The 24520-nt window shown below is 41.0% G+C and overlaps 1 protein-coding gene across 8 annotated transcripts in view; it reads right to left on the reverse strand.

Moving 5' to 3' along the window:
• Positions 1-320: 320 nt before the first annotated feature.
• Positions 321-24520, reverse strand: part of LOC126354991 (enhancer of filamentation 1) — a 685921-nt gene continuing 661721 nt past the window's right edge. For all 8 annotated transcript variants that reach the window (XM_050005092.1, XM_050005096.1, XM_050005097.1 and 5 more), the window contains exons 6-8: positions 20181-20567; positions 6180-6486; positions 321-1685 (exon numbers count right to left, since the gene is read on the reverse strand). In XM_050005092.1, coding sequence (XP_049861049.1) covers positions 1234-1685; positions 6180-6486; positions 20181-20567 — 1146 coding nt within the window. In that variant the 3' untranslated portion in view covers positions 321-1233. The remainder of the gene's footprint in view (positions 1686-6179; positions 6487-20180; positions 20568-24520) is intronic.

A 24520-nucleotide genomic window follows, 5' to 3' on the forward strand; every position in this document is an offset into this window, starting at 1 on the left:
GGGTTCAATTACTGGCACTGCTGGAATGTTTTCCTTGGTGTGAGGAATGGAATAGGCTCCACTGAGCCTCATGATGCCAATGGAGGAGCTGCTTGAATGAGAAGTAGTGGTTTCAAGGCCTGCAACAGCCGGGAGAGGGTGTGCTGACTCCATGCTCATCCATACCACATCCAAATGGCACCATTGGCTGTGGATGACATGGTGGCTGGTCACTCCTGATTAGCAAGTCTGAAGACAGAATGGTGGAGTTTTGGAAGCAACATGATTTTCAGAGAAAAGAATCTCTAGCAGCCCCCCACAGTACAATTCATACAGTTAAATTCTTTATGATACGCAATTTTATTACGATGACAAGTATACACTGAAATTACTTAATTTTTTTATATAATACATTACATTTATTGTACTGAAATACAGGATACAGCCAGTATATTTTAACAGCAGAGCAGTAAAACTGCTAAACTGTTCAGTAGCTGAATATTACATAAATCAGCATGAAAATAAATCATCATCAACAGCACTCCACATCTTCAAAGATGGAAATTCCGCAGAAAATTACATTTCTTCCACCTTCCTTCAGCTTTTGATTAAAAAGGACATTATAAATACACAAATTTATCAGCAAATCTATATAATGACATGCTCAATGGCAATAAATTATCTGTCAGTCTTAAATGACTTTTAAGATTCTACAATACATGGAAGAAGATAATATATTACAAGAGCTGCTACAGTATAGCTGCATATCTACAACTATGTTCCTTCAAAGGCGTAAACATTGTAATACTTTTCTATAGCAAATGTTCAGAATGAGAAAAAAGAACAACAAATATTTGCACATCATACAATATTATACCATAGATACACACTCATTATTCATCTTACTTCAAATCTGCTTATATGCAGTGAATGAAACTGTTACTGATGAACATAGTAATAGCACAGTAAGTATTTTCAAACTATGAGCACAAACTTCCTCTCACCCTTATTCTACACTGCGGACGCCATTATTGATACTCTGATTACTATTAAGCAGGCTGCTCAGATTATACAGACATTTGCACTGTCCTTGTGCAATCAAAAGTTCATCTTTCATAGGGGAAATTGTTCCACAGGCATGTCAATTACTTCACAGGAATGAATAATCAGTCACATTTCATGACTATCAGGGAAAAAACCCACCTCAAAATTGTTCATCTTTCAATTTAATGCCTTATGCAATATGTTTTGCTATTACTGGTGAATAAGGCTAAGTTTGAGATCTCGAGCAAGATGGGAAACATCCACAACTGAGTCAACCATCTCCTGCACTGCTGTGACAGAAGGGAAATGAAGAGCAGCACGTTTGGTCTTTGCAACAGTTGTGGCAAGAGCTTCACTTAGTGCATTTGCACAGGTGAGGACTCGTGCACGCACACCTGGGTGGACAACATTCCGGTGGACAGTGTCACCAATATGCACTAGGCGATGGGCACTGAGGACTACAAACTTTCCATGTGCCAAAAACACTTTCGGTGGCTGATTACGTTCAACAGTCTGGAGAAATGCATCAATAGCGTGGGTCAATAATGCAGAATGTGTGGCTGTTTGTGCAGCATAAAATGCTAAAACCTGTCGATCGTTGGCATCCAGCTCAGAACTTCCATCTGCTGGTGGTGTTGTTTCGGTGGTTTGTTTAGGCTCTCCTGAAAAGGAAAAATAAAAATCTTCATTATTCCCATGATGATAGTGCACTTCTGTCATGACATAGCAGCCTTCCAATGTAACAAACTACAAACAATATTTTACACTTATGACATTAATGTGAGAACAGATCTTAATTTTCTTAAATGCTAATCAAACAATGGAAACTCCAGGTAGGAATATCAACAATGTAGGAAAAGATAGATTGCTACATTGCTATTTACTAACACACACACACACACACACACACACACACACACACACACACACACACACACACACACAAAGAACTGCCAGCGTATCGGGTGGAAACTGTTGGTTGGAGGGTGTGTGTTTAGTATGTTACCGTAGGTTGATGCTGGGATAATTACGGGAGCGGTGAATGCGTTGTAAGGACAACACTACTATCGATTCCCCTCCTCCACCCTCTCCAGATTGCTACCTGCATCCCATGTGATGTCTCACTCTGGCGTGAGATGCTGGTGTTGGTTGGTTGGTGTGTGTGTGTGTGTGTGTGTGTGTGTGTGTGTGTGTGTGTGTGTGTGCGCTCTCTCTCTCTCTCTCTCTCTCTCTCTCTCTCTCTCTCTCTTGATGAAGGCTATGGCCAAAAGCTATATGCGAGAGTCTTTTAATTGTGCCTTTTCCTTTCTGCAACTTAATGTGTCTTCTTTATAGGAAGCAGCAATCTTTCCTAAATACTGTATGTTTTGTGTCCTAACAATTAGTGGTTTTCATTTCATATCATTAGGGAAAAGATATTTAGAAAAAAAATATTTTGTACTGTTATCAAAATCTTGACATGAGATATTGTTTCAGAGGAATCGAACAACAATGAAAGCTTGGGAACGTTAGTATCGCTGGCCAGAGCAAGTAACTTGCAAGTTTATCTCTGTTGGTTGATGGTAGCAGTGCAGTTCACTCTGTGCTCAAGTGTGTTAGGTCATGTATCCTTGTATGTATAGTGTTTCTATGAAATAAAGTGTGTTGTGTACCCTGTACCACAGTGTCATCTATCACTCACTATCACTGCGTTCTGGAGTCCCATGAAAGAAAGAACATATAACTGTGCACATAAAACGTAACATTTTTTGCAGACTCTTTTTTTAAACAATGCAACTGATAAGAAAATCATTAAGGAAATGGTGAAATAAGGCACAAGACATCCAATATAGAACTTATCATTACATTATCCTTTCACAATAAAAAATGTTAACAAGGAACATTACGTTAGATAATGCAACGTAAGTACCTTCGTATCATTAGAGCTAAATAACACATGAAGTAATCATTATGTAACTCATTTTAAAAGTTAAATACATCAGTGCCTTATTTTTCTACTTAAAACTTTTTTTCATTTGCTGGTGCTCACTGAAATACCATAACTTACACTTTGTGGCTTGAGATCTAAATAATTTGAAGCCACCAATAATTATGCTTTCGTATGTAGTTCCCAGTTTTATACTTCTATAAAATATTTTTCAAGAAATATGGTAGAAATGAAGTGGACCTTTCACTGGACAAATCTGTTAATTCTATCAGTTGAGATGAAAAACCTGCCCTGTTGAGAACCATCTTCTTCAACTAGCAATCATTGTTGAGCCATTTTTAACTAGTTGTACAACCTAAACGATAAGGATTTTTTCCAAATATTTCTGTACAAGTTTTTGTTATTTCCACACAAAATTTCACAGTTTATCATTGCTTCTGTAAGTCCTCAGCTACCTTTTACTCAAAGATCAATGTCTTGGAAACTAATTGAAGTTTCAACAATGTGAAACAATGAAATAGTTTTCTGTACTGCCAATGTTATGTCAATAGAATGTCACTCTGTTGCATAGTGGAATTTCCCTTTTGTATAATAATGAAACCTGATATGAAGTGCTACCCAGAAGTTCCCAAAATGTATGCATAGTATGTAAAATCTAGCTAACATGACATAATGACCTAAAGAGATACCTCATATATTCTTTGTGGGTCAGCACTTCAACAGGCTTTATGCTAGGTGGTCACGTTTCGCTATTTTGTTCATTTCTCCATTGTTGTGTGTTCTGTTTCTTGCAAAATTAATGACAGAAGATGTCTGGGAGTAATATATGTGCATAAACTTTTGTTTCAAACTCTGAGAAACCATTTCAGTAACATATAACACATTTGAAGCAAGTATTTGGGGAAGATACCTTGGGTCACAGTCAAACTTATCACTGTGTTAAATGTTTTCTAGATGGCATAACATCATTTGACGATGTTCCCTATTCAGGATGGCTGTTAACTGGCATTAATTCTGACAGTGTCACTGCTGATCATAATATGGTGCTATAAGATCATAGGCAGACTGTCCAGGACATACCCAACATGTGGGGCTGCCTTATGGGACTCCTCAGAGGATTTTGTCCAACAAACTGTGCATGCAATGGATTGCAGAAAAAATTTATGCTAAAAATTCTCTCAGAGAGCAGAAACAACAATGTGTGTGAATATGCAGAGAACTTCAAGAAAGGCATGAAAGTGAACTATTAATGAATGCTTGGTTTATGTGTTTGATCCAGAAGACAAACAACTGTTGTTACAATGGAAAGATTCATGATCACTCCATCCCAACAAAGTCCAGCAAATGTAGAATAATGTGAAATCAATGCTCATATGTTTCTTCACCATGGAAGGCACTGTCGATAAGAAGTTCATCCCTCCTTTTCAATCTGTCAATGCCGTGTTCTACCATGTTCCGAGGTACATACGGGAGGATGTGTGATGAAAACGTCCAGAAGAGTGGCACACATGTTACAGATTCCTCCATCAAGAAAATGCAAGGTCACACAATGAATTGATCTTCCAGGCATTCCTGGCAAAAAACAAAATTACCATTGTTCCTCATCCATCATATTCAGCTGACCTTGAGCCGAGCTACTTTTGCTTGTTCCCTAGAATGAAACTCAAGTTTAAAGGCTGAAGATTTCACACAGTTGAGGAGATTCATGCAGAACTGCGAGTGGTGATAAATTGTCTCTCAAACAGTGCATTCCAGAGAGTGTTCAGTTAATGAAAAACCACTGGGAGCAGCATGTGTGGCTTTGAAGGTGACTGGTGAATAACAGCCGGGTAAAATTCAATGTTATTTACTGGTGTATTTTGGAAGCTTTTTGGTAGCACCTCAGACAGAGTTATTTGCAGCTCCACATAATGTGATTTATCCAGGAGATTCACAATGCATACTGAATATTATGGTCAGAGTTTGCTAGACTCACTTAAGTCAGACTTTCCAGTGAAATCAGGTAATCTCCTAGTGACATTAAGTAAGTAATAATAGTGCAGAAATCTGTGCCAAAGGACAAAATTTACCAATTAAGTGCTATTAGTGAAAAACAGAGGATGACCAATGACAGTGACACCTCAGGTCAGAGTGGCTGAAAGATACGTGTTTAACAAATTTCAGTACGTGCTTGGAGATCTAAATTTGGGAGTCAGGTGGCCATCCTCCTGGGTGCAGAAGGTAGAATCCTGGTCTTTCTAGAGAGGAGGTGATGTTTAAGAGTATTCCATGTTTCTATATATCACAGAGATTAACAAACTTTTACTTTCAGTACAAATAGGTTAAAGACTTGACAAGTGTGTTTCCCATGTAAGGGCAAGAAATGTGAATCACTTATTTATGATTTTTAGAATAGAATTATGGGTTAATGCATATGCTTATGATTGGTAGAGAGATCTTCTTTGTAAACTATGGTGCTGTTATCTAGCTGGAACTGGTATTGACTGAAGAGACATACCTAGCAATAATATGTTTCTGTGTACAATTCGATTTCCACACAGTAGTTGTCACTGATGTTAGAGTAGCGACTATTCTAATCTTGCTTCACTGGTGTTATTGAGGCTAGTAAGCCTTACTAAGACCAATTTATGAGGGTATCATAGCCAAGAATTGATCCGCGTCCATCAGTAAACATTTGCTTTTCTAATAATTATTGGTAGCGTAATATGTGGCATAATTTTTGTCTGCACACCGGCCATAAACACATAGGATACTTTTTGCAACGCTATGACATCATGAAGAATGAGGGAAGGAACTTCTCAGTTGGCTTCACCCAACACTATATGAACAAGTTTATAAGTGAAAAATTCAGTTTTTTTTAAAAGACTGATATGACATATCTCAGGACAAGAGGGGGGGGGGGGGGGGGGGGGGAGAGAGAGAGAGAGAGAGAGAGAGAGAGAGAGAGAGAGAGTGTGTGTGTGTGTGTGTGTGTGTGTGTGTGTGTGTGTGTGTGTGTGTCAATTAGAAATAGATAAAAATTCAAAAATACATTTAATTTTGTCATTGGTCTGTTATTTTCAGTGTTTTAAAAATCACACACACACACACACACACACACACACACACGCACACACACACACACACACACGCACACACACACACACACACACACACAAGGGAAGCTGTTTATTTCACTTAAATAGTTCTATTTGCTACTAGCTTTTTTGTTGCAATGCTAGTGACTCACCTATGACAGCAGCAGACTCTGCCTCCTTGACAAGAGCGTCATACGATTTACGCAACTCAGCTGGCAGGGAGTCGAGGATCTCTGCATCTTGCCGTGCAACACTTTCTCGTGACTCTAGGTTGACATAGTCATAGTCCTCCAGCCAATCAGAACCACTGCTTGGCGGTGGAGGTGAAGCAGCACGCTTGAATAGTAACGTTGAGTTGCCCTGGATGAAGGAGGCAGCTTGGCGCACATCCTCTGTGAGAGCACGCGCACATGCAACCAGCTGGTCCAGAGCATCAGGTGTGCGGCAGTTCTCTTCACCCTGAGGGCACAAACAGATGTAAGACCTCTATCACAAAAGTTCAGCATCTTAAGAAAACAGAAACATAATGTTTTTTAAATGCTAAATTTCAATGCTTTTTATAAGTTATAGTGTTCATAAATAGTAATTTTTGCAAAGCTGGCAACCTTCCTTATTTTATCACTTTTCATGCAGTACTCATCACAGTTTACATCACAGTGTCATCATAACAGTGTATTTAGCTCTCAGAATGTATGAACAATATTCATGCCACACCCAGTATCAAGTAGTCATTTATATGTGGAGGTGAATATTATGAACATAGAGAGAGGAGAGCAGCAGCACGGTGGCACAAAGGCATGTGAAATCTAAGAACTGGTTGACAAACTGTTGTAAGGGTTATCCATGAAGTAACAATCATTAGTCTTTATAAATTCAAGACATATATTTAATCAATGAAACATATGTCAACTACAGATTTGAAGCTTATTTTTATTCAACAAAATTTTAGGCTCAAAAGTTAAATTTAAATTATATTCTGCAATTGTCACTAAATAATCCTCATTTCTGAACTATTTTATCAAAAACTCTGGTTTAAAAATTATTAGGTTTTGACAACTGAATATGCTGTTTATCAGAATGTCTTGACTATCAAAATGGACAAGTGTGCACATCGTCACCTAATTGTCAGAAATGGCAATCAGTGTGACGAATGTTAACATTGTCCTCATATGGGATATTCTAGTAGAATTTCCTGGAGGAATGATGTGTTTCAGTTCTGAAAATGCCATGACTATCAGTACCATTACACAGTACTAGAAAAAGAGCAACTTATCTTGAAACTCTGAGGTGATTTGGCTGTAGTGTAAGAAGAGCTAGCTCCTTTCTTTCAGGAGTGCTAGTTCTGCAAGGTTCGCAGAAGAGCTTCTGTAAAGTTTGGAAGGTAGGAGACGGATACTGGCAGAAGTAAAGCTGTGAGTACCGGATGTGAGTCGTGCTTCGGTAGCTCAGTTGGTAGAGCACTTGCCCGCGAAAGGCAAAGGTCCCGAGTTCGAGTCTCGGTCGGGCACACAGTTTTAATCTGCCAGGAAGTTTCATATCAGCGCACACTCTGCTGCAGAGTGAAAATCTCATTCTGGAAACATCCCCCAGGCTGTGACTAAGCCATGTCTCCGCAGTATCCTTTCTTTCAGGAGTGCTAGTTCTGCAAGGTTCGCAGAAGAGCTTCTGTAAGGTTTGGAAGGTAGGAGATGGATACTGGCAGAAGTAAAGCTGTGAGTACCGGACGTGAGTCGTGCTTCGGTAGCTCAGTTGGTAGAGCACTTGCCCGCGAAAGGCAAAGGTCCCGAGTTCGAGTCTCGGTCGGGCACACAGTTTTAATCTGCCAGGAAGTTTCGTATCAGCGCACACTCCGCTGCAGAGTGAAAATCTCATTCTGGAGAGCTAGCTCTAGTTTGCTCTAATCATGTTAGGGCTAGAAAAGAAGAGTGGATTACTTACAGTCAAATCTTGGTTGAGCTTTGTTTATAATGTAAAACAAACAATCTCTGTCGATGATATTGTGATGCAGATTTGTAATAATTTACAACAGATTAGAATGGAATAAAACATATGTCAATTATAAATAGATAAAAATTCAAAAATACATTTAATTTTGTCATTTGTCTATTATTTCCAGTGCTTTAAAAATAATACGTAAACATGCACACAACATCTGAAACAGTGTTATTATTTACAATTAAAAACTGCTAAAGATTAATTCTCTACTCAGTAAACTGGGTAGTCTCACTGTAATGCTCCAGACTGTGCAAGGCTCACAGCACTTGCAGTTGTCCGTTGCTGAGAAGAATGCACACGGCAGCAAACTTAGAGTGCATCATCATGCAGTGGAGAGTGGATTAGTATGTGCCAATATAAAAAGTGTTTTTTTTTTGTTCAGCCTGGGGATGATGGGCTGGTTTTTCTCTTATTCTTCTGCACAGGTTGAGGTCAGAGCCTACTTGGCTGGCTTAAAGGCCTGCAACTTTCCATTGTGTCAGGTTGTTTCCAGCAGCTCTTGGAAAGAGACTTTGAATAATTAGGGCAGGAAGCAGCAATTTCCAGGGAAGTGTTGTTAGCAGGAGCAGTAAATAGCCAAATGAAATAGTTGTATTCAGTTCCTGAGGCTTTTTGGCAGAAAGGCCTGGATGTAGTCCATCAACAAAGGAGGTGGCTTACAAAACACCCGTTCGGCCTATACTTGAGTATTGCTCATCAGTGTGGGATCCGTACCAGGTCGAGTTGACAAAGGAGATAGAGAAGATCGAAAGAAGAGTGGCGCGTTTCTTCACAGGGTTATTTGGTAAGCATGATAGCGTAACGGAGATGTTTAGCAAACTCAAGTGGCAGACTCTTCAAGAGAGTTACTCTGCATCACGGTGTAGCTTGCTGTCCAAGTTTCGAGAGGGTGTGTTTCTGGATGAGGTATCGAATATATTGCTTCCCCCTACTTATACTTCCCGAGGAGATCATGAATATAAAATTACAGAGATTCGAGCGCACACGGAGGCTATCCGGCAGTCGTTCTTCCCGTGAACTATTCGCGAGTGGAACAGAAAAGGGAGGTAATGACAGTGGCATGTAAAGTGCCCTCCGCCACACACTGCTGGGTGGCTTGTGGAGTATAAATGTAGATGTAGATATAAAATAATTTTATGGAGTGCTTTTACAGCTTGCAAAATTTGGAGTTTGCCATCACTTCTCATAGAATGTAGAAGTTGTTTGTCGTCTGGGGTGGCTGTCATGTTTTGTGCTGTACTTTAGAATTTGAGAGAAGGTGATTGTTTCAATCAGTAAAGCTGTTTCTTGCAGTACGGAAAACTGAGAGAATCTGAAAGTGTGTTCCTGCGTCTAGGTGTAGATTTCTGATTGAGTTCTCTCCAGTGTTGCCGTTTGGTGAATGTTCACTTGCTCCATAGACACAGACCTCACAATACATTGTGAAGGCAAGCAGCTAGGTGGATGATGGTGATTACTGGATGAGATGGACTTGCAGATGTTTAATTGAAACCAATAAATTGTACACCCTTGGAAATTTAAGTGTGGTCTTTTTGTGTTGCCTTTTCCCTGATGACTCTAAATCATATTCCTACTTTGTTATTGTGGGGATTAACAACAAATATTCTAGTCCAGGAGTCAGATCCTGGAATCTTCTTGAGAACAGTTACACAGTGAAGGGCTTTAATTATTGACTTTAGAGAAGTGAGAAGTTTAACCCTGTCTCATGGATCAGAGTGAGGATGGCAACTCTTATTTAAAACAATTTTATGAATGAGTTTACAAATGTGGCAGGTCACATAATTAATCTATTGGTCCACCAATTAATGTTTCCAGGTACATCTGTATATGAATATGTTGCATAATTAATGATGCACACCCACTCAGCGCTGACAGTGCGCAGTTTCTGGGCACAGCCATAAGTGTGACATCACTTGACACCACAGAAGATTTAAAGAGAAGTTTTCAATATGCTGTTTGGGTAAACCACCGATGCATAAAGGTTGGATCGTACTTGACATCAACAGAATGAACACATCAACTCAATTTTTCTCCTCTTATCGCAGCACAAAACAGTGAAAGCGAGATTATGAGATACATCTGTTACATAAAAACAGAATTAAAAATTAGTCATTATAAAGTTTATTATTGGGCAAAACAAACTTCTTAACTGATGTTCATTACAAAGTTCATATGATAAACTGACGAGAAGTGAAACAAGATGAAAAATATTATCCAGACATTTCAAAAGATCAACATTTATTTGCAAGAGAAAATATATACATGCAACTGCATCAAATAATATTAAAAAGGCAACACATTGAGCCATTTTATATTAGACTTTTGCTTATTTGCTTTCAAGAGGGCAAATAAAGTAAAAAAACGAATGTTGTTTTCTCCTTCAGTAGAGATGAGTTTTTCACTGCTAACAAAATGGTATTTAAGGAAAGTTCGTTCATCAATTTATGCAGAGTGTGAGCTTTTCCTTTGTCCAGGTATTGCACATTGTAAAATGTAAAACATTTTATCTTTCACATATCTGGCTGATTTTCTAGAACATTGCCCATGGAAAAAGTAATGAGGACTTCATGGAACTTTTGCAATGGGTCATGCAAAAAAAGAAAAAAGTTCAATGTTTTACATCAGCAGATGACGCCTCATCAATGTTAACACCAAAACTTTCTTCACTGCAAACACTGACACTGATTTTGACATTGACACCACATCCCATTCTAGAGCACTGCATCAACACAGCAAAGCTGAGTAAGCAACAGTGAAAAGCGTAAATGTCAATTGGCATTGTTGGCTAGGATATCCCACAGAGTGGGTTGAGCCATCTGGCAAAGGAAAGGTATTCTTCCTCTGCACACATTGGCCCTTTCCTTGCAGATATTTTAGAGCTGTGTCACATGTATATTTGTGGAGTGTAGGCAAGAGTAATGGATTGATCAGCTAGAACATTATGACCACTGACATACTATTGATATAAACCTGTCCTGGCAATAGCAGCATCTCTTGGCAAGGAATGATTGCAAGTCAGACACAGGCACAGTGCATGTAGTATCAGTGAGCATGCTGCCCGTTTTTTTGAATGGGAAGGCGCGGTGTCTATCTGAGGTTGAGTGAGGGCAGATTGTTAGGGGTCAGAGGCTCAACACGAGCATTTCAGAAACTGCACGACTCGACAGGTGTTCAAGAAGTTTTGTGATCAGTGTCTTCAACATGCGCCGAAACCAAGGCAAAACCATGTCCAGACATCACAAGATTGGGCATCCACCTCTCATTACCAATGTCCCACGTCCTAGCCTGGGCAGTCTGGTGAAACACAACAGGAAGCAAACTGTGGTGGAATTAACATCAGATTATAATGCTGGCCAAAGTACAAGTGTGTCTGAACACACAGTGCACTGAACACTCCTAATGATGGGCCTCTGCAGCTGACAACCCATGCATGTGCCAATGTTAACACCACTACATTGGCAAATATGACTGAAGTGGGCATGTGACCATTGGCACTGGGTGTTGGCACAATGGCACAGCATTGCACGGTGTGATGAATCCTGATACCTTCTTTATCATGCTGATGGGAGGGTGTGAATCCATCATCTTCCAGGGGAACAGCTCCTTGACACCTGTACTGTGGGATGGAGACAAGCTGGCAGCAGCTCCATTATGCGATGGGAACCATTGACTTGGACATCCATGGATCCATGGGTCCAGTGGAGCTTGTCCAAGGCATTGGCCAAGGAGTGGTGTATACTGGTTGTGGACCATATACACTCCTTCATGACAATCAGGTTTCCTGAAGGTAGTGGTGTTTTTCAAAAAGATAATGTGCCATGTCCCGAGGCCAGGAGTGTAATGGAGTTGTTCAAGTAACACAGTAGCGAGTTTTAATTAATGTGCTGGCCTTCCGACTCACCAGATCTGAATACTTTGGGGATTTGATTGAATGCGGCATAGGAGCTCATCACCCCAGCCCCAGAATTTATCAAAATTAGATGAATTGTGTGTGCAAATGTAATGCAAACTCCCTCCAGTGACCTAACAAGACCCCAATGCTTCCATGCCACAGTGCATTGCCAGTGTTCTCCATGCCAAATGTGAACATACAGGCTATTGGGTAGGTGGTCATAATGTTCTTGCTGATCAGTGTATAGTATACCGTTCTGTTTTTGTTATACGATGATGATGAGAGAGAGTGAAACTCAGTGTGGGTACATAGCATACTCCTCTCGAAGTGCATCAACACATCTGCCGAGCTTAATGAACCTATTTACAGGGTCAGATGCCCTCACTTCACGAGACACTGTTGAGAGATTTTGAATATAATCTAGGATGGCTATTCCTACTCGAGTGCCTGCTGAGCACCCATGGGCAGTAGTGGGCATTCAGGCAGAAGGGCTGTAGTGTATATGGGCACTGAAGACCTTGCTGTAACGTGCCCATCCCAACATATCCACCACCTGTAGTTTTATGACAATATTGCCATGGCCTTGTTTCCACAGACAGTAGTGTGCAATTGGTTTATACAAGCACAGAAGTGTGCAATAGAGTAGGCTGCCTGGAGGTTAGCCCATTCTATAGTTGTGCCAGCCCACAAGTGAGTCAATGAGTACTCCATAATGCATGTGCCCAGTGAGGTGATGTTGGAGCATCTTAGTAGACTGTTGAGGAATACCGTTGAGCCTGCACATACTGCAGTTTTGTGGCCTTTCTGTATCTGTGGGAGTTCTTCGTGGCAATGCAAGCCACTATACAAGTCAGTCATCATCAGCAGTTTCCGCCAGTTCTTATTCAAGTGTGCCAAGATAATTGTTACCCCAAAGTTCAGTAAACCTGAAGGTCTTCTGCAAAGCTATTGTACCATTGCACTGCTTAGTGTTGTAAAAAACTTCTAGAATTAGTATTGCTTAACAGGACTGGTCAAATGATACTCATGGCTGTGCCGGTAGAACAGGCTGGCTTTCATGCCAATTGAAGCTATGTTGTTTAAGTCCTGGCTCTCAATTCACATACTAAAGTGGGCTTTCAAAAGAAAACATCCATGGCTTTCATTGATCTATCAGCAGCCTACAATACCATCTGGAGAATAGGCCTGTTCTATAAGCTAATGAAGATAACTGTATTCCAGAAAAGTTACAAAGCTTATTGAGAACTTGATTGATAAGGGAGGATTCCAGGTCATCATGGGAAACAAAATTGGTAACCAGAAATTCCTCCAAAATGCCTTACCTCAAGGCTTGGTATTAGCCCCACTGCTGTTTAGCCAGAAACAGTTTGTAAAAAAATTGGTTTTGCTAAAGATTGCACTATAGAAACAAGAAACATTTGTTTTGAAACTTCAGAAGAAAAGTCTGCACTGGCAGGATACTTCTGAAAATTGAGTGTTAAACTTAATGCCACTAAAACAGAAGTGAATTGCTTCTATCTCAATAACAGACACTCAAGTAGAGTCTGGATATCTATACTAATGACAAACATCTTAGCCATAATAAGGAGACAACGTATGTGGATGTCACACTACATAGAATTCTGTCTTTTAAATCATACCTCACAAACACTGCCTGTAAACTGAGGACAAGAAATAATCTCATTCAAAAACTTTGTGGAACCCCACAGGGGCAATCAGCAATAACTCTGCAGACTTCTGCACTGAGCTCAGTGTACTCCGCGTCAGAGTATTGTGCACTGGCATGATCACACAGTGCTCATGTAAACAAAATTTATGTCCAGCTTATTAATACTATGCATATCATTTTGGGAACAATCATGTCTACTTCCACTATATGGCTGCCCGTCCTATGTCGCATATCACCCCAATATCTGCAATGGAAAGAAGCCTCGATCATGCAATACAACCAGATCCAAGGAAGCCCTGGACTTCAACTGCATTCTGATTTTCCTGATTTCAGAATCTATTTGTTCAAGGTATCCTCCTCTTGCACTTGCAAATAGTCTCACTGGGATTAACAGTCACCAGTTTCTGGGGGAGGAAATGGCTCCAACACGCCTCAACAACATGCCAGTTGTTAGCTCATGTTATTGAGAAAGCCCCTGGGTTCGATCAACCCCGCAAGATATACTCAACTCTCAACCCACAGAGAACAGGACATGGAAGATGTGCATATTCACTTATTTAAATGAGGAATGCTGCCATCACCAGTCCCACTGCTGCACAATGAGGCAGACTATGGAACTCGTTAGTGAAGAATGCAACAACAGAGCATATAGGATGTAAGTTTGTTATTATGTCTTAAGTGTTGAGAAATAGTGTAATGTAATTAACAGTGAAAAGTACTTACAAGGGAATCATGCATACTCTTCATCACCAATTTCATCATAATTTATGGTATACGCAGGGCTTGGCCAGAAATGAAAGCGACAGAAGAGGGAGCTCCACATGACCAAATTTTAGGAAAAACAACAGTTTTGGTATCCGTGAAGTGCAGTCCCCAAGCAGCAGTTGGTGCACCAGAAAGAGTACAGAATGGTGGCAATTTATTATTTTCAGTTTTTACCTTATTTGCACTGCAAATAAACTAAAATAATACTCAATATATTTCATTTCTTAATATTTTCATAAAAGGTATGAAAAGGAAAGGCAAAAGAAAATTTGAGATTACAAAATAAATTTACAAGAAGGGATTGTACTTATAGCATCTCGAGGACTTTGCAAGTAAATTTCCAAAAAGCAATTTTAATTAATGCATATATGAATTGGTATTCCATTGGTTTCATTTTGACCTCTGAATAGCCTCCAGTAACTGCACTTTAACGATAGATCCCTGGTGTGGGTAAAATAGCCCACTGGCCATTGGAGTCAATGCAATTACAGCTACAGAGCTCATTTCCTTGCTAGCTGTTGATTGAATAATGTGAATATTTCAAGAATATCGTAAAAAACACAGTGAGAATACTGTTTTACTATAGAAACTTTAACACATCAATATCACTATAAAAATGCAGTGTTTGTAATGTGTGAAAAATGCTAAGAGAACTACTGCTAGACTGTGTTTATGATGACCATCAATCTAGCACGTATAAATCATCAATTGTGAAATAATAAGAGAATCTAACTTTGTATATGAAGTTCTAGTGTGAGCCTTACAATCCTTTCATGAAAATTTAGTTGCAATAACAAATTTTTCTTTCCCTTCCCTTCTCACGTCTTTCATGAAAATATTAATAAACACAATATGATGAACATAATTCTGTTTATTAGCAGTTTAAGTAACGTAAAACCTGAAAACAAAAACAAAAATTTCTGTATAGGATCTGCGGATTAGTGCTGTGCACTCTTTTCACAACGTCAACCATTGCTGGGAAGCTATGCCAACATACATGGCACATCCGTCACCTGAACCCTACCACAAATGCTATTTTCTCCACATGACTGGCCATCTGTAGCTCCCACTTATGTGTCTCATTTTGTTAAAGTTTCAAGAACATACCTTCACCGAAGAGTCAAGCAGTATATTGCTCCCTCCTACGTATATCTCGCGAAGAGACCATGAGGATAAAATCAGAGAGATTAGAGCCCACACAGAAGCATACCGACAATCCTTCTTTCCACGTACAATACCGAGACTGGAATAGAAGGGAGAACCAATAGAGGTACTCAGGGTACCCTCCGCCACACACCGTCAGGTGGCTTGCGGAGTATGGATGTAGATGTAGATGTAGATTTCTGTCAAGTCCTATATATACCATAAGTTTTGGACGTAATCACTGATAACAAATCTGTGCAATCCTCATGTTTGTTGCCATATGCTATATAAATAAATTTTGAAATTGAGAATACAGTTACACAACAGCTATGCAGTTTTCCAGAAACAAACGAAATTTGTTTGGCTGTCGCGAGTAGTTGCCTTAACCACTTCGGCTGTCTAAGCAAGTTTATGTGACTGACCAGATCTCCATGTCCCAGTGTGTACATCTGATAGTGTTCACACAATTTGTGGTCTGTGCACAGGGAAAGATACACAGGGTGTATTTGGCAAGTCTATATTTCTGAAACTAATAAACATATACAAGGAATTTTGTTTTTTGATGAACGGGAATCTCGCAAATTTTTTTTGATATCTTTTCATAGGGGTTCAGTAATCTCCCTTGAGATGCATGGCTTATGTCAATGCAGTATTGATATTGTTCCCATATTGTAGCGAGCATGTCTTGAGTTGCAGCTTCCACAACTGCTGTTATGTGACATCTCAGTTCATTCATTGTTGTTGGTAACAAAGACACATAAACAGAGTCTTTTATAAACTCCCACAAGAAACAATCACATACAGTCAGATGTAGTGACCTTGGAACCCAGTAATGTAAGGCTGAATTGTTTGGTCCAGTATGACTGATCCACTGTAATTCTTTGATTTAAAAATTCTTGTACTTCCAGATGCCAGTGTGATGGTGCCCCATCCTGTTGGTAAATGAAGTCATTTAAATCAGTCTCGAACTGTGTGAAAAGAAAGTTCTGAAGCATATCATGATATGGGCTTCCTGTAACAAGTTCTCGGCAAAGAAAAATGGACCACAAACCCTTTCCCATGAAACTGCACAAAACACATTAAATTTTGGAGAGTGTCTCTCTTGTTGTACAACTTCATGTGGTTGTTCTGTACCCCATATCCTCACATTATGACAGCGCCTTTCAATTTAAATGCATGTTCCCTCGTCACTAAACGCTGAGTGTGGGAGAAAACTGTCATCCTTCATCTTGCCAAGAGCACAATTACAGAACTCAACACGTGTTGTTTGTTACCTTCATGAAGAGCTTGCAGTAGTGAATTTTGTATGGTTTCATGTGTAAGTGTTGGCGCAACACACCCAGATGGACACAGAGGTCATGTTTGAGCTGCATGGCAAATAGATTTCTGCGGACTTCTTGTGAAACTATGCCCAATGCACTTGATGTCTGTCTCAGACACTCAGGAATGGCCAGGCAATTAACCTTTACACAGACAACCAGTTTCTTGGAATTGTTCATGCCATCATCGAATGCTCTGCACTGTAGGAGGATCCACATTATACATAGTACAAAAGTCATGCTGATCAGTTATTACCAACCCAAACTGCACAAAGGGTAGAACACAAAACACATTCTGTTGTTCAATGAAGTGAACACACACTGCTGCTACCTAGCGGGAACCGTGTAAAACTCAAGAGTTTGCTCTTTCCAACATTACATTGTTCATGCACATATCTGAAATAGTTATAATTTTTTAAAATTTGATGATTCTTTTTGATACATCCTACATTTAGTTTTCATCATCATCTTGCCTTCACTTTGCCCTGAAAACTGTGCACTCGGATAGCTGAAGAGGTGACTGCCCACAACAAGTGGCAAAACCCAGGTTCGAGTCCTTGTCCGGACAAATTTTCATGTGTTCCTGGTATATTGTATAGCTGTTGCATAACTGTATTCGCAATATGCGAATCCAATCTTTTGTAGTATCTGTTCCTTTGGACATTTTGTACCAACACCAAGTATTGTTCATTTTTTAACAGGACACGGTCCCTACCCTACATATTTCCATAGGATAGGGAGCCGTCCTATGTCTGAATGTGTCTGTGGTGCCCCTGAAGGGACGCCTAAGCATATTGTCCTGGCATGCCCAGAGTTCAATCCGGTTGCCTTTGAGGCAAGGCAAGAACTACAAAATACACCAATAATGGAAGCATTAAGAAACCCTGAAACTTACAGCACACTACAAAGTCTGGCTGACCAAGTCTCACAGTTTTCAAAATAAATATTTGAATAAAACTACTGAATTACTAGATAAAAGCCGTACTCCTCAGGATTGACTGAGGAGTATTGTGCATTATCAGTGGCAAAAACCAACAGTTACATCCCCATGGAGAGCGGAATGGCAGGTTCTCATTGCCCTCTGGATTGCCGTTGGCTAGGGTGCCTGTCTGCCTATCTCCAATGGGGGACTTACATGGTCTGGGGGACCGCAAAGAGGGCAAGAAGGAAGATGATCGAGGGGCTCCCTGGTCTATGGAAACATAGACACGAGTGCTGCCCCAAGGGGGGATTCCAATAGAAGGGTTAACTTCTTGCAGTACAAACTCAAACCCGATCAAGACACAAACTCGACCAGACACTGAGCTGTATAAATTGCAAACTGTAATTGTACAAATTGTAAATACTTGGTATACACTGATTTTCTCCATGTTTTCTGATTTTGTTTGTAAAACTTTTTTGGTTTATGTTAGCACAGAAGCGCAAGTTCAGATCCACATTCGTAGCAGTAGATTCCTCGTAAAATAGTTTTTGTGTATATAGTGCAGAAGCACAAGTTAAGTTTCACATTGTGTAGGAGTAGATTCTTTTGTAAAGTAGTCTTTGTGTTAAATAAGGGTGGTGGAGGGAAGAAAAATAAATGTAAAATGGCAGAGGTTTTCTAAGGTAGTAGATGGCCCACCTCCTCGCGGTAGGGATGGGCAACACTCCCAGATATCTGGGTGACTAAGAGGGCAGTTTTTTGTAACATGTTGTTGTAAAAGTATACTATAAATGTAGAAATCACTGTTACTCTAAGTCAGTAGTAATGTCTAGAAAGTAGCACCCACTTTTCTTACTAGGTAATAGGTTACATAAGTTACAATAAAAAAAAAAAAAGATGTTCCTTTGGACATGCATGCGTGTCTGAAGAAACACTGCTCTAACTATACAGACACTGCACTAATACACTACTGGCCATTAAAATTGCCATACCGCAAAGATGATGTGTTACAGATGCGAAATTTAACTGACAGGAAGAAGATGCTGTGACATGCAGATGATTAGCTTTTCAGAGCAATTACACAAGGTTGGCACCAGTGGCGACACCTATAACGTGCCGACATGAGGAAAGTTTCCAACCGATTTCCCATACACAAAAAGCAGTTGACTGGGGTTGCCTGGTGAAACGTTGTTGTGATGCCTCGTGTAAGGAGGAGAAATGCGTACCATCAAGTTTCCGACTTTGATAGAGGTCAGATTATAGCCTATCACGATTGTGGTTTATCGTATCGTGACATTGCTGCTCGCGTTGGTCGAGATCCAATGACTGTTAGCAGAATATGGAATTGGTGGCTTCAGGAGGGTAATACAGAACACTGTGCTGGATCCCAACTGCCTCGTATCACTAGCAGTCGAGATGACAGGCATCTTATCTGCACGGCTGTAACAGATCGTGCAGCCACGTCTCGATCCCTGAGTCAACAGATGGGGACGTTTGCAAGACAACAACCATCTGCACAAACAGTTCGATGACATTTGCAACAGCACAGACTATCAGCTCGGAGACCGTGGCTGCGGTTATCCTCGACGCTGCGTCACAGACAGGAGCGCCTGCGACGGTGTACTCAACGACGAACCTGGGTGCACGAATGGCAAAACGTCATTTTTTCAGATGAATCTAGGTTCCATTTACAACATCATGATGGTCGCGCCTGTGTTTGGCAACATCACGGTGAACGCACATTGGAAGCGTGTATTCGTCATCGCCATACTGGCGTAGGCGTGATGGTATGGGGTGCTATTGGTTACACGTTGCGGTCACCCCTTATTCGCACTGACGGCACTTTGAACAGTGGACGTTACATTTCAGATGTGTTATGACCAGTGGCTCTACTCTTCATTTGATCCCTGTGAAACCCTACATTTCAGCAAGATAATGCACGACCGTATGTTGCAGGTCCTGTACGGGACTTTATGGATACAGAAAATGTTCAACTGCTGCTCTGACCAGCACATTCTCCAGATCTCTCACCAATTGAGAACATCTGGTCAACGGTGGCCGAGCGACTGGCTCGTCACAATACGCGAGTCACTAGTCTCGATGAACTGTAGCATCGTGTCGAAGCTGCATGGGCAGCTGTACCTGTACACGCCATCCGTATCAAGGCCGTTATTACGGCCAGAGGTGGTTGTTCCGGGTACTGATTTCTCGGGATCTATGCACCCAAATTGCGTGAAAATGTACTCAACATGTCAGTTCTAGTATAATATATTTGTCCAGTGAGTACCCGTTTATCATCTGCATTTCTTCTCGGTGTAACAGTTTTAGTGGGCATTGGTGTATAAACAAATGCGGCATAGAATTTATTCGCCCCGCCGCCGCACATGGTAGACGGCTGGGCATCACGCGCTTGCAGTTCGGCCGGGAGGGGAGCAGAGAAGTGCCGACCTGGTCCCTGGCGAGGCGGTCGAGGTCCCAGTTGGCGGCGTCGAGCTGCGCGGCCGCGTCCTGCACGAGGCGGTCGGCGTCCCGCAGCGCGCGCGCCAGCGGCCGCAGCTTGGGGGCGAGCGCCTTGTCGGGCGCGCGCGCCGCGTTGCCCAGCGCGCCCTCGCAGAAGTCGGCCAGGTCGTGCAGCGACGAGCGCAGCCGCACCGCCGCCAGCCGCACGTCCATGAGGCGCGCCTCCAGGCGGTCGCGCCGCCGCCACTGCGGGCCCGCCAGCCCCAGGAGCCGCGACGTCGCGCCCGCCGCCTCCGCCTGCAGCCGCTCCAGCGAGTCCAGCGCGGAGCCCAGCTCCAGCGGCAGCGGGCTGCTCGCCGGCGGCACGTCGTACAGCTGCAACCGTTACTATGTTACACGAGGGCATTTCGAAAAGTACAGATACAACGGCTCGCAGTCCTTAAATAGAACATTTATTTAGAAAACGTCAGTTACATCTTACTAACTGGATTATTTGTTATTTTTCGACATAATCATCCCCATTATCCAAGCATTTGGTAAGTCGGTGCACAAGCTTTTGTATCCCAGAGTCATAGAAGGTTGCCGCCTGTTGTCGGAACCACATGTCAACTTCATCGTCGTGGAATGGTTTTCCAACAAGATGTGACTTCAGGTAACGGAAGACGTGGAAGTCGGTGGGCGCAAGGTCCGGGCTGTATGGCGGATGGTCCAATACGTCCCACTTCAATTGTCTGAGTAGTGCTTTCGTTACGAGCGCTGTGTGAGGCCGAGCGTTGTCATGAAGCAAGCGGACTCCACTTGTCAGCATTCCTCTGCGTTTGTTTTGAATTGCCATTCGAAGACGTTTCAAAGTCTTGCAGTATGCAACAGCATTAATTGTCGTTCCAGGAGGCACAAATTCCATCAGAAGAATGCCTTGTCTGTCCCAGAAAACAGAAGCCATGATTTTCTTCGCTGAAATCGACGTTTTGCATTTCTTGGCTTTTGGTGAATTCGAATGGCGCCATTGCATTGATTGTTGCTTGGATTCAGGTGTATGGGATAAACCCACGTCTCATCACCTGTCAATGTGATCAAGGAACTCATCACCTGCTTCAGCATAGCGTGTGAGGAAGTCGAGTGCAAAGACCATCCTTTTCTTTTTGTGTTCTTCCTTTAACAGTTTTGGAACCCAGCGCGCACACAATTTCCTGCACCCTAACTTCACAGTCACAACGTCATAAAGAGTTGTCATTGACACGTCCGGTATGATCTGATGCAATTCTTTCAATGTGGGACGTCTATTCGCACGAATTGCTCCCTCCGTTCTCCGAAGAAGGGCATCAGAGATCACAGGTGGCCGACCTGTTCTTTGTTTGTCATGAACATCGGTCCTACCTTCAGAGAAATGACGACACCATTTCGCTACATTTTGTCGATTCATAATGTTCCCATAAACAGAAACAATTTCTTTGTGAATATCCACTTGTTGCTGACTGTTTGCATGAAGAAAACGTATGACGGAGCGCACTTCGCATTTGGCGGGATTCTAAATCGGCGCAGCCATTTTAATTAAACACGACGTACTCCAACCAGAAGTAACGTTCAACTGCCGAACGACCACGAGGAGAAAGCTAACGGTTCAAGGTTAACACCAGTGTTGCCAACTTGATCGCCAAAACTCTTCTGTTCCTCTGGCGTAAGGTGTATCTTTACTTTCCGAAATACCCTCGTATAATTCACCTACGGGATGAGAGAAGCCGAGACGTTTGGGCGCAACATCCTCCGGTAGGATTTCTGGACCGAGAATGCTATTTGGACATTCACTCATCACATAGTACAAGCTACAGTTGGTATTTTTGTTTTTCCGAGACGTCTGATTGTGTAGGTCATGATACTCTCTTGGAAAAACGCAAGTTTTATTGAACTGATGGCTTTACACACAGCTGATTCGAATCATACTTGACAAAGAGGAAGGCAAAAGGTTGTGCTGAATAATTCAGGAACTGTCGGAGAGGTAGAAAATTTTAGTGACTGAGGAAACAGCACAAATGCTGTCACACAGGGTTCAATTTTGGGCCCAGTCCTATTTCATTGACCTCCAATTAACACTCAAGAAGCAAAACTGATACTTTCTGCAGATGACGTAAGTATTATAACAAATCTCATTAGAGAGAAAATGTCAGAAGAGTTGGTAAACGAAATTGGTTCTCTAAAAATGGACTGCCCTAAATTTTGAAAAATCGCACTGCATTCAGTTTTGTCCAACCTCTGATGTTAGGCTGGCGTAAGCTGTCGCCAGCAGACCAGACGGCAAAGATGAAGCGTAAAGAGGCCAGAGACACATCTACAAGGAATGCGCCGCCAACGCCTGGTCAACGGGATGTATTTAGGTCGCCACTGACTGGAGGGCCTCCCTCAATCATCCAGTTTGGCGTCTGTCAGTTTACTCACAGAGCGGATTTAGGTCATCACAGGCTACTACAGTACATAGTGATCAGATTAATGATTATTATTATAGCGGAATTAGTTTACCTCAACCAGAATTGTACTTTACTAGCAGTGAGAAACTAAAGTTTGTAATGGCGAGATTACCGATTTTGACATTACATCAGTCGGTAAAAGGACTATTATTGATGAGCTTGTACCACAAAACATGGACTCCATTCAAGTTAAGTACATGTTTTCAGTTCATATAAATAAAGCACTGTATTAATCCACGTGTGCATTTGCGTTGTAGAATAGAGGATACCCACCAAATATAACAACGTCTTCTCCCTTGCTTCCTTGTGTACAAGACTCAGCAGATGTAGCACATGAGCAGGATTCAGTGAATAGTATAGAATGCTCCAAATTTTTGGCTGTACGTATTGAAAACTTGAACTGCAAGTAGCATATTACCGAGTTTCTGAAACGATTAAGTTCAGTTACTAATCTTGGAAATAGACGTATCAGCTTTCTGACGTATTTGGCATATTTCCACCCAGTAGTGCCATACGGAATAATTTTCTGGGGTAACTCATCACTTAGAAATAAAGTATTGATTGCACAAACACGAGCAGTAAGAATAATATGCGGTGTTCACCCATGTATGTACATCTTCAAGGAGCTAGCCATTTTAACTGCGCCGCCACAATATATATATTCGCTAATGAAATTTGTCATAAATAATCTATCACAATTTGAGAAGAACAGTGATGTACATACCTCATAACACTACAGCGGTAAATGATCTTCATTACCCCTTGTTAAAGCTGTCAGTGGCTCAGTATACCAAAATTTTTTGATCATTTTCCCAGCAATGTAAAATGTCTGACAGGCAGCGAAGCAAGCTTTAAATTTAATTTAAAATCATACCTCTTGGACAGCTCTTATTCCATTGACGAATTTCTACTTAAAACTGGCAGTCAGTTAAAAGAAATAAGCGTTTTTGCAAGAGTAGGAGTAAAATCATAATGTGATCATTAATGTTACCACTAATTAAGTATAAATATCGTGTAAACTGGCTCGTTTCACATCTTACCAATAAAAGAATCGTTCAAATGATCAATGGAACATGTACCTAACTAACTAACTAACTAACTAAGGATAATAAACTATACAACTAAACGGCTAAACGGTCACTTGGTCAGCCCACCCCAGTTGCTGTTTGCCTATCTAATGGCTCCTAGAGGCACGAAAAATTTGATTTTCAGTATTTCATATAATTATTGATCGAATTTAAAAAATTTAAAGTGTTATCGTAATTATGTGTTAAAAGTTTAACACATTACGTCCAAGTATTACAGTTGGAAACCATGTATAAGTACTGAGGCATCATAGCTCACGACGCGCAAATTCGCAAATTACCTAGACTGTATACGAGTTTATCTAGTATTTAAGAACGAGAACAGTTAGCGACTTGCAACAAACTGAAAACATAATTTCGAACCTTCTGTAATGTTTTTCTTACGGTCCCACAAAATAATGAAAGGGAAACAGTTTATAGCCTACTAAATGTTCGTTGTTCATGCGCTAAAATTTCAGCACCACACAATATATTTTCATTTATTATTTCGATTCCCATTTCGCTATCCACGTATACTACTGCAGGTACCTATAAAATAAGTATAAATAAGTTTACGAGCGATCTGCCAAAATGTCTTACATGAACTTATAAAGGAGTTGTCACTTCTTTCGTTTATCAGTTTTAGTTTCGACTTTTTCATTAGTCTATGGTTCAATAACCATCCTAATTAGGGTTCTGCTTCCTCAGCATAAGGTTTTAGATGCTAAGCGTAAAATAATTAACAGTTAACTCATTTGAGAAGTAATGACGTCTGAAGCTGTTTTACACAGGCAGTTCTATT

The sequence above is a fragment of the Schistocerca gregaria genome, chromosome 3 (assembly GCF_023897955.1).
Source record: "Schistocerca gregaria isolate iqSchGreg1 chromosome 3, iqSchGreg1.2, whole genome shotgun sequence".
NCBI classification, from domain to species: Eukaryota; Metazoa; Arthropoda; class Insecta; order Orthoptera; family Acrididae; genus Schistocerca; species Schistocerca gregaria.